The 10,744-nt window shown below is 39.4% G+C and overlaps 1 protein-coding gene across 1 annotated transcript; it reads left to right on the forward strand.

Moving 5' to 3' along the window:
* The first annotated feature begins 9,267 nt into the window (after positions 1 to 9,267).
* LOC137714881 (AT-hook motif nuclear-localized protein 28-like) lies at positions 9,268 to 10,535 on the forward strand. The gene has a single exon (XM_068454042.2). The coding sequence runs from the start codon at positions 9,481 to 9,483 to the stop codon at positions 10,405 to 10,407; it is 927 nt and encodes a 308-aa protein (XP_068310143.2). The 5' UTR covers positions 9,268 to 9,480; the 3' UTR covers positions 10,408 to 10,535.
* The last annotated feature ends 209 nt before the right edge of the window (positions 10,536 to 10,744 follow it).

Raw genomic sequence — 10,744 nt, forward strand, 5'->3', positions numbered from 1 at the left:
GAGAGTGAACTCATATTTTTCTTGACCAAATCATATTATCTCAATGGAATATTTTGTCGGGCAATCACGCGGTGACCATGCCATCGCCCCATTCGACGAAAATGATTTCTTTATAGATCAAGTGTGGGATGACATGTTGAAGATACTCACCAGATTAGAAACACAAGTAAGGACCTTGGAGACATCATCTCTCCCTCGAAGAGCCGACTATCCAGCCGACGCCTGCCTATGCTCTAATAAAAATTGCTGGTCTAAACCCAGATGCATAACCCTAAGGATCTGCTCTAGGAACACAACTCAAAAGGCCCTGTAAGGCTAGAAACCTTTTCTTACTCGTTGCTTGGGAAAAAAAGACCATTATCTAGAATCTATAGCATAGGCAAAAACCAGGGATGCCTATGAGGAAGTGAAAAGATGAAATGGCAGCACGTGGGAAACCTCTAACAACGGTTCCGGTCATAACGCCCAGATGCATTCCAACCAAGATTTAGAAGCTGCTTACTCCCCTTGCGACAACACTATTATCATCAGACTGCTGATCTCCAATGCTATGGTTAGTCGAGTCCTAATAGACAATTAATCAATAGTCAGTGTCTTATTTAGGGGTGCGACCGAATGAGTTGGCATCCCGATGACGTTGGCAAGATGAGAGCTGATATATTTCATGCATTTATACCATCCATTTTTAGCCTTTTGTGATGTTTTTGAGTTAAACTGGTTGCATTTTACTTTATTTTGTGTTAGTGTGCAGTTAAATGTACTTTAGGATCAATTTGAAGGCAAAAGAAGTGAAAACATGCCATTTTTGGGGTTGACCCTTATTCAAATGTGGAAAGAAGTTTTGTGGACTGTTTTAAAGCCCAAATAAAGAATCCAAGACGAATCTGGCTTGTTAGAAGACCAGGAGCAGAATGGGAAATGAATTGGAATATCTAGCCTTATTTGGAGGAGCCAAATAAGGAAAAACGTTCAAAACTTTGGCTTATTGGTTGGGATCACCTTGCAATCAGCTACAACCTCATTTAGCCTATAAATACTAGGGTTTCAGATCACTTTTTCACAAACCCCCCTCGGGGGTCGCCTAGAGCTCTCTCTCTTCTCTTTCTTTAGCCTTTCTACCATAAACAAAACCCTATTTCCCTTCGCCATCCGCTGCCACCGAAGAAACCACGCAGCTGCGCTGTGCTTAAAGGATTTCCACATCAGAATTGCTTCAAGGGGCTTTCTTCAATGAACTTTAATTTCACTCATGTTGTTCTTGATATTTATATATTCTGCAATCATGTTGTGTAATTAAGTTCATAACTAAGGATTTCGATGTAGCCTTGCAAAACTATTCTATGTTATTAAGTTAAAGTATTCGATTCATCAATCTGTGTTCTTGTTTCATTCACTGATTTTATAGTTCAATTTGTTTGTTTATCTTAATGTTTGATCACCATTATGGTTTCTTACAGATTATTTGATCAAGGTTATAGTACACATCATGCTTAATCTTGGTAGACATGTGAATGAATGAAGAAACTACTATGCATATATCCTGCCATGTGATTTCTTTGGTTCTTGGAAGTTTTCTAGTTCTTAATGGATTCTTATTTGGTAATGTAAGTTGAACATCACAACTAGGTTGCAAATTAAGAGTACTTGATCACAACCGCACATCAAATGGATGATCATAAATGAGTAAAATGAGCCTTAGTTGCAGATTGGAGAGTTGAATGCGTTTTGACTTAATTTTCATGGAATTGGTTTGTAACGGTGAAATCGGTATCCCTAGTTCCATTCCCATTGTTTTTGAATCATTCTATTATTCATATTTACATTCTCTTGCATTTTAAGTTACTTTACTTCTCAAATCAAAATCAAAACTCAATTTGTTAGTTTCATTGTTTAGTTAGGGTTCACATAAAACTAGTAATTTGTAGAGGTCTAATCAATCCTTGTGGTTTGACACCCTTACTTGTGCCATTATACTATCCTTATATTTGCACTTGAAAGAAACACAACAAGAGCTACCCTCCACTCTATTAGTGGCGTCATAGTGCAGACCATGCGATGAAACTGACAGTCCAGGCAAAACCATGCAACCATTTGGTGACCTTCCATGTTATGGACTGCCTTTCTCCTTAAAACGCCATTCTAGGCCGAAACTGGTATCACATTGATGAGTCGATTTTATATTATATATTTTACCCTATTCTTAGTATATTTTGGTTATTATTTTGGTGAAATTTTGATACTTCGAATTACATTTCCAATGTAGGATATACGACTTCCGCTTGAGCAAAAAGTGATCAAATGGATGGATTTTGGAGTGATTCCAATTAGAAGATCTTTGTGAGTCTTTGAAATTGTTCGCATCAAAGTTTCAAATTTTTCAACCAAGCAGTTATTTTATGGCGATGCAATAAAAAACCAGCGCGCGAATTTGTCAAAGTGACGTTTTGGGCTTTTTGGGCCTTTTGGCTCCAAAATGACATTTTTTTGGGTTCAGGCTCTTTTGGGAGATAATTTCAAGACATCTTAATCTTTAAAATAAGTTGTCTTGGGCCTTTTTGGAGCTTTTTTCAGCCTAGAACATGGCTGATCAGTTTGCTGATAGATTTCTCCATGTTTGACTAGGAGATCGTTTCCTAGTTTCTCTTAATTTATTTTGTTTCCTAGTTTTATTCTAAGACCTTTCCGAGGAAGGATTTCATTTTGTAGTAGTATAAATAAAGGCTAGTTAACCATGAGGGTTCACTACACACTGCTTTTGAGAACTTGGCTTAGAGAGTTTTTGAAGATTTAGCTTTATTTTACAAGGTATTTTCAATCATTTTCTTAATGATATTTTGCTATTTAATTGTGATTATATGTAACTAATTCTCTTTTTTTTTAGGGTGAGGCCACAAGTCTTAGCAAGAATGTGTAGTTTTTTTTTTTCTTTTCAATTTACTTATGATATTATGCATGCATGTTTTGAATTATTAATCACCATGTTTGAAACTATCTATTTGTCTTAATGCTTAGCTACCATTAGGATATTTAGAAAAGTAATTTGAAGCAACTTTGGTTGATGGGTTGTCCTTGAAATTGACTAAAGTTTCTTATGGTTAATAATTGTAATTTCACTTAGGATGAATACCACGTCTTAAGGGTTGCATGGTTTTTCAAAGGGTTTCGTAAAGCTTAATGACTCTTGCATGTTCAGATTTGATATGAATACCACAGACGGATTGCATGTTTGGTATACGTTTTAGATTGGATGTCCAAGTAGAGTATATTTTAGGAAAACCTAACCTTCAAAATATGCATGTATAAATCATAATTAATTAGAAGAACTACGTATATTGCTAAGTTGATAGTGGAACCCTAGTGCTTTTACAACTTGATTTTTGTATAACTGTTTTCTTTTGTTATTTTATTTGCCAATCCCTTTACTTTGTTTTTAATTGAATTTTTTTTTAATTATTTTTAGTCATAAAATCAACCTTTTCTAAAACTTTGTCTTAAATAATTAATTAAGATTTAGTTTTTACATAAATTATTTCAAATAATCCTTATAGGAATGACCTTGCATTGAGCATTCTTACTACAACAACCTTGTTCTCTTGCAAGTATTTTTAAGTGTTTTTATCCCTACTTTTGTAGGTGGTAAAAATCCTATCACATAGCATGGGAACTGTCCACCCAACCAACCACTAGTTGCCTCGTTATCCAGCCCTAATCAAAATTTACAAGGGGCGAAACACTGAAGAGGCAAAGAAGCTGAAAGTTCCACGTCAAGAAAAGGGACCCCCACCTCTTCCTACAAACATATCTAGATCACTTAACAAACACCCTCTGAATTACATGCAGTTTGATTCCCTTCCCAGGATATGCAGGTCGTCTATTCTAGACTCAATCGCAACACTGCTGTATATGTGAAGACAAGTCCACAGAGAACTCATATCCTTAACGCCCTGCTATAGGCTTATCGTAAACGATAATCCCTGTTGTAATTCTTATATTATATCATCTTTTCTTATAACTACACTAGTCAATTGATTCTCCTTCTCGGAGATATGCATGCAATCTAACCCAAATTCAAGCACACCATCTTATCAAACAACCCTATTTCCTTTACCATAAAAGATTCTGAAGTTAGTTTATCTTATGTTCAATGGTTTTTTTTTTTTTTTTTTCCTTTTCGGTGATGCAGGGAATACCTGACTCACTTGAATAAAGCATAAACTTAAGAAAACTTCACATGATTGCAAGTCTAAAAGTCCAAAGTAACACTGTCAGAAGTCTTTTTTGGCCTATTTCGTACTGTTTAATTAGCAGTGGGTGATTCGAACCATAATAAGCTAAGTTAAGATTGTCAGGCTACGGACACGGGCATATGGCGCCCTGACTCGAAAGTCCAATGCACCATCCGGCCTCTGAAAACTTTATGCAACTGATAAGGTTGTGGGTTATAACATTCAAACCTGGGCACTACGCCATTTGATGGAATAGTTGAAAGGGCGATCCAAAAATCATCTGAGAGTGGCTCTGAACTCCAACCTTGAGTACGACTACTTCTATCTCGAACCAACATATTAAGTCAAGTATATTTTGCGACACCATGTGTTCAATAAGTCCGAATAGGGAATAAGATTAGGCAATCCCTAAGAGGAAATTTGTTCCAAATGAGCTCCGATATGCAAAAATTCTTCGGCTAAGTCAGCCAAGGTAATCAGATCAAAAACCCTTAGGTTCGATGCGTAGGGTCTGACAAAAGGATTTCAAAGATGTTTCAACCCGTATGCTGGTGGGTAAGTCCCTAAAGAACTTTCGTTTAAGATTCATTGGGCATGAACAGGCAATTCGACCTAAGGAAGAAACCTTCCTTAAGTTACACATCACATATACGAAGACCTTCAACCGTGAATCGGGGGCATGCAAGACAAAGACTGGAAGCCATTCCAAAACTCAAGATGTTACTTTCCCATCCTTAATCCGATCAATGAACTGAGGCAAGTGCAGAGTAAATATTTTTCATGGCTTTAATATTGGTACCAGAGTATGGTGGTACTTCGGTAATCATGATAGGGATAGGTAATGTTTTTCGAATCAGTATTACTGAGGAGGCGTTCGAGCTTTGTCCTTGGCTCACAAACTTACTCGTGTTTTGCTCTGTCACTCATTACTTCGAAGTTAGCTTACTTCAAAAAGATTGTCAATGATTGTCGGATTAAACTATATTCTCATATATAGAAGCAAATGATGAGAAGTTCCCAAAACTTGATCGCTGTTCAGTTAAAAAGACAAACATATACACACACAAAGAAGCAATTAATGAAAGAAGAAAACTGTTTAATACATAGACAAATAAGTTTGAGTCATAGAAGGGATATATGCCCCCATCCTGGCAAAACATTAAGTTAATCTCCTTTAGCGGCACCCTTTTCTCTAGCAGAAGTCGAAGGATTAGTAGGCACATTGGATACTAGATCATCACTAGAACTAAACACTTCCTCTCACTTCACTTCTAAGTCCAAGATCTTGTTCAGTAAGTCTTCTAGGACAAGGAAGTGTATTTTCGATTTCTTCATAGATCTTGTGGATGTCCTAGCCACCAAGATGGTCTCGCTGCGTGTAGCCTGAAAAATACCCGAGGTTATACCCTTTGGTATATTCTTCTTTAATTGCCTTCCTATGAGCAACACGAAAAGGCGTAAACTCTGACTCATGCAAATCCTTAAGTTGTTGAAGATAGTACAATGAACGTTGTCTTTTTGCTGAACCTCGTTACGAAGTTTCTCGACCTATGACTGCAGGCCAGCACGTACGCTTCCTCAGCATTCCGTTTTGAAGATAATACCCGTTCGATTCAACTTTGACCTTAAGCTCTTGCTCTAGCTCATCTTGCACCTTAATGAGATCCGCCTTGTAGTTACTCGTCTTCATTTCCTCGAGGGTGGCCTCGTCGATGTACTTCTCCACTTCTTTCTCATGGGCTTCCTTCATGGCTTTCTGTTCCGCCTGCATTCTTCTAAGCTTCGCCGACTGAGCTTGTACTTGCTACTCGAGCTTCAATGTAGCCTTTGAATCTTGTAAGGAAAATCGATCAAGATGGCGAATCTGCTCCACTTGTCGAAAGAATGACTATTCCGTCCATACGTGATCCTAACCAACGCGAGTGAGAAGGAAAAGACGAAAATTACTGAAATCATTTTGCAAAAAAAGGAATGATGTATTACCTCGTAATGGCTTTCATGACATCTTCGAAGGTTATGCGAACCTTTTTGTAATTTGCAAGAGCAATCGCAGTACCAAGTAGAGCTCAAGCGTAATTCGCGTTTCGAAGATCGTTGGCATCCATCGGGAAAACAATGTGGTTTATCAAGGTTTGAGCACAAGTAGAGGCTGCATCCTCCCTTCAAGTATATGCAAAGCAGTAGGTAAAGAAGTATCAGCTATGGTGAATGGCCCCACGGGTTTGGGTAGACCCTTTGCCACTAAAAGAGTCTAAATTGGAGAAAAGGGAAGTTCGTGGGACTGGACTTCACTAGCATGTGCCGGAAAAGCCTTCCGCTGCTGTGACTGTGGGGCATCAGGTTCGAAGTTTGCGATGGTCCTTGTGAGAAAGATGGAGGAAGTTGGGGGTCCTTCAATGAAAAGTTGCGTAGCAGATGGCTCTACGTTTGTAAGAATGGCGACACCTTTATTTTTCCTTAACAATGGAGTCTCTTTCTCTGTTTTTGTATTCTCAGGTGCCGTATCTGTTATCGACATACATGTCTGGTAAGGAGCAGCTACCAGTGTTGAAGAGGCAGAGTCAGATCTTTTTCGGGTTTTCTTATCAGAAGTTGGAGATATTTTGGACTTAAAGAAATGGATCCCCTTATGGGCATTTTTTGCTCCAATCCATTCCGGATTCAAGATGAGGAACTTTGAGCAATATTGACAGTACAACTCTTCCCATGATCAGAAAATCAGATTGGGAAAAACAACTATTTCCCTTTATAGTGCTTGGCAGGAATCTGCATTGCTTGGTTAATCAACTATGGCCGACAGACCCCTATGCCTTCCAATTCATTACTGAATTAAACTTGGGAGAAAGAATAGTCCTAATTCTAACTCTCGAGACATCTCACTCCAAATCACCATCAACAATAAGAATGTCTTTGAACCAATCATTATCGTGTCAAGGGACATCCAAGATGTATAGCTCCCAGATGAGGTTGGGTCTTACCATGAAGTAATAGTGGCCATCAAAGTTTTTACGTGCATTGAATAACACTCTAAATTCTTGAAGGCCAAGTTTAGCCCCATACCATTGATTTAGAACCTTGAAGCACGTGATGAGTCTAAAAGCGGTTAGGGGTTAGGTTGCAGATAGCCATGTTGTAGCTGATCAAGATGTCATTCAGAAGGTCAAGTAGAGGAAACCTTAGACTTAGGTCTAAGAACCATGGGTTAGCGAAAGATTGTAAGGTGAGACCTTGGGTAATTTTAAAGTCTTGCTAGCAAATACCATGGAAGGGGTTGAAAAGATTAGAAATTTTTTTGAATGAGTAAGGGAAGAAAGTTGGAGCCTTTTTCCTTAAACGATTTAGGGATTTTTTGAAAGAGGAAGAAAGGGATTCGAGGTTAATAGATAGCATTTAATGAAGCCATCTAGCCATTGAATACGAACTGCTTTTCTTAGGATCAACAAATTTGACGGTCAAAATCAGTGAAGAGTTTTAGAGGTAATTTCTTATTTTTCGTGCGCACGCAACAAAAGTAGACATCATCTTTACACCATTTATGGTACGGTACTCAAGACTACACGTCTCAATCCGAAACGCTTTCATTACTTTGCAAGGAGTTGGATCACCACATGAAAACAGAGGATTAAATGGTACGTATTCCAGCTTACTTTGAAAGGTGTGATCTTTGGATAAGTATCCATCCTAAAGAGAACAAGTTGCTTTCAGATACATAGTTAGGGGTAGTTATGGGGCCAAAATAAGGCTGATAGGGATATAGCTACCTCAGAAATCCGGTCATGGACTCACCAACTATGAGCAGAGCTGGATCAAACAGAGCAGCAATGCCACCATCACTCTGCTCCAGGGCAATGGGCAAAGTCCGACTGACTTAGTTGGAACGACCATGCTTATTCCACAAGACACAGGATTTGATCGATCCAGAATGGAATTGGTCATATCTCGATAAGTCTTGGTGTTCCTGCAATCTAAGAATTGGTGTGCACCACATCACACTCTTAAAGAGGATGCAATATCTACTTCTATATTTCCTCTAGGATTCTCCCAGCTTAGAACAAGGATTCTATCCTAAAAAGGTTTCTCTCCATATTGATACATATATATATATATATATATATATACGTATTTAGGTTTCGTCTCTGATAATACAATCTCTGCACTTAAATTTTCTTGCTCACTGCTTGAGTCTTATATGTGCTTACTCACTTGACTGTCGCAAAGCCTTTGGCCGGCAGACCCCCATTCCCCCCCCCCCCCCCGCCCCGATCTTAGGCTTGCTCACGGTTTTTTTCTTTTTTACATGTTACTCAGATTTGTTCATCTCCATTGCTCACAGCAGTGCACGAATTTGGTTTCAATAAAGAGGGTTTAGTAAGGTTTTAAAAATCCAGATGACAATGTATCCATCGTTAAAGCCTAGAAGATGCAATCCCAAACGTTTGCATAATTTTCTTTCACATTTTGCACAGTTGTAAATTAATTATTATGAATTTTTAATTGTTTTGGTATTTTTAATGTACTTTGGAATATTTTAATCTCACTTATGTAAGATTAAATTTTTTGGCTATTACGGTAACTAGTAAGATTTTTTTAGTAATTTAAAATTATCAAATTAATGTTTTTTAATGGGGTGAAACGGATTACTCGTTGATAAACTTGTTAAGAACTCTTTAAACAGGCAACCCAATCAATTAACGTATTGACCCAAAACCTAATATTTTTGCTTCGTGTTCAGGTGGGCAAGAAATTTGACAGGTGTAGGCCTCAGCGTATTTGCGGGTCCAATACATGGAAATGGACAATATCACAATGTACTTGGAGCCCTAACTTGAGAGATTTTTCAATGTGACCAATACACAAAGTGATATATCATATATAACTAAATAAATAGTGGAATATGTATGTTAAAAAGTTAATAACTTCAAAAATAAAATTTCTTACTATTCCTATTAAAACAAGTGATGTACCACTTCTGTTCCTATCACAGCTAAAAATTTCTCCCGCAACCAATAACCAGAGGATCATACGTCCACCGTTTCTCTGTCCAACTAGAAGCTCTCTGTTCTCTGTTTCTCTGTTGGGTCCACTTTTCTGTGGGCCCTCCTCCTTCCTTTCTTCAGTACTTGTCCATCACTGAGCACAGATAATCCCAGATGGTACCTGAAACTGGCTATATATAAAACAACCCCAAACACTGTTTGCCCTTCAAACAAATTATTTCTTCTCTCTTGTGTTTGTGTTGTTCTTGTTTCTCAAAATGGCAGACTCTGGTGCTGGTGGCGCTGCAGCAATTTCTCTTCCACAAGCCTCCGACGATGACTCCATGCACAGCCCCCGGAGCGTCCCCACACTCTCTGGAGGTGCAAGTGGTGGTGGAGGAGGAAGGTGTTCGTCGTCCGGACACAAGAACATGGTATCACCGTCGGGTGATATTATCATCTCAAACTCAAAGAAACCGAGAGGGAGACCGCCGGGGTCCAAGAACAAGCCCAAACCCCCGATCGTCATCACCAAAGACTCGAGGTCAGCGATGAAGGCGGTGGTCCTCGAGATCTCCGCCGGGTCCGATGTGGTGGAGACGATTATACAGTACGCCCGAAGGCGCCACGTTGGCATCAGTGTGTTGAGCGGTTCAGGGGCGGTGTTGAACGTAAAGCTGAGACACCCAGCCGGGCCCCACGAACCGTCACTGTCTCTTCAGGGTCCATTCAATCTCCTCTCTCTCTCCGGCTCTTACATAGACTCCTTCCCGGCCGTCATCACTTGCTCTTCTTCTCCTTCCGCCGCTGGTGGTGATGGTGGTTCGGCCGTAGTACCGATGTCCGGGACTTGTTCTCTTCTGGCTTGTTCGTCGTTCACGGTATGTCTTGCGGGGGCGCAAGGGCACGTGTTTGGAGGGATTGTTGGGGGCAAGGTTGTGGCGGCGAGTACTGTGATGGTTGTGGCCGCCACGTTTTTGGATCCGACCCTTCAGAGGTTGCCTTTGACTGTTGAGGGTGGCGGTGAATATGAAGGTGAGGAGGATACTAAGCCTTGCATTAATGAAAAAAGTTGTCACACTTACGGCGGCGGCGGCGGCCGTAGCAATGATGTTGCGAGTCCAACGTGCCAGATGAACACTAGCCCACCTGATCATCATCGTCAAGTCATGGCTTGGGGTCCTCCATCTCGCACTCCTTACTGAGAAAAACAATTGAAATATCAAATATTTTCAAGTTGGAATTAATTCATGATGCCATCTTTACTTAGTCGTAGCAGCTGCCTAGTAATTTCTTTTGTGATATTTTGGCAGCAACATATGATTTAGCATAATTGTCTCTCTCTCTCTCTCTCTCTCTCTCTCTCTCTCTGTAGTTTTAGTTATTGATGAAACCTAAAAATGAAATACGTTGATGTAATTTGAGTTCCTCAGCTAAAATAGCGAACTAGGCTTTATTTTATTGTTAATTTCTATCGCGCTCCTTAGTAACAAGCGATACTGTATATTGAACAAGAAAACTGAGGAAATATTTGCAAGTTGG

Source organism: Pyrus communis, chromosome 3 (genome assembly GCF_041283825.1).
Source record: "Pyrus communis isolate YQ-2024b chromosome 3, ASM4128382v1, whole genome shotgun sequence".
Taxonomy (NCBI): Eukaryota; Viridiplantae; Streptophyta; class Magnoliopsida; order Rosales; family Rosaceae; genus Pyrus; species Pyrus communis.

What these genes read in the sequence shown, in the direction of transcription:
- LOC137714881 (XM_068454042.2), top strand. Translation starts at nt 9,481, where the DNA reads ATGGCAGACTCTGGTGCTGGTGGCGCTGCAGCAATTTCTCTTCCACAA.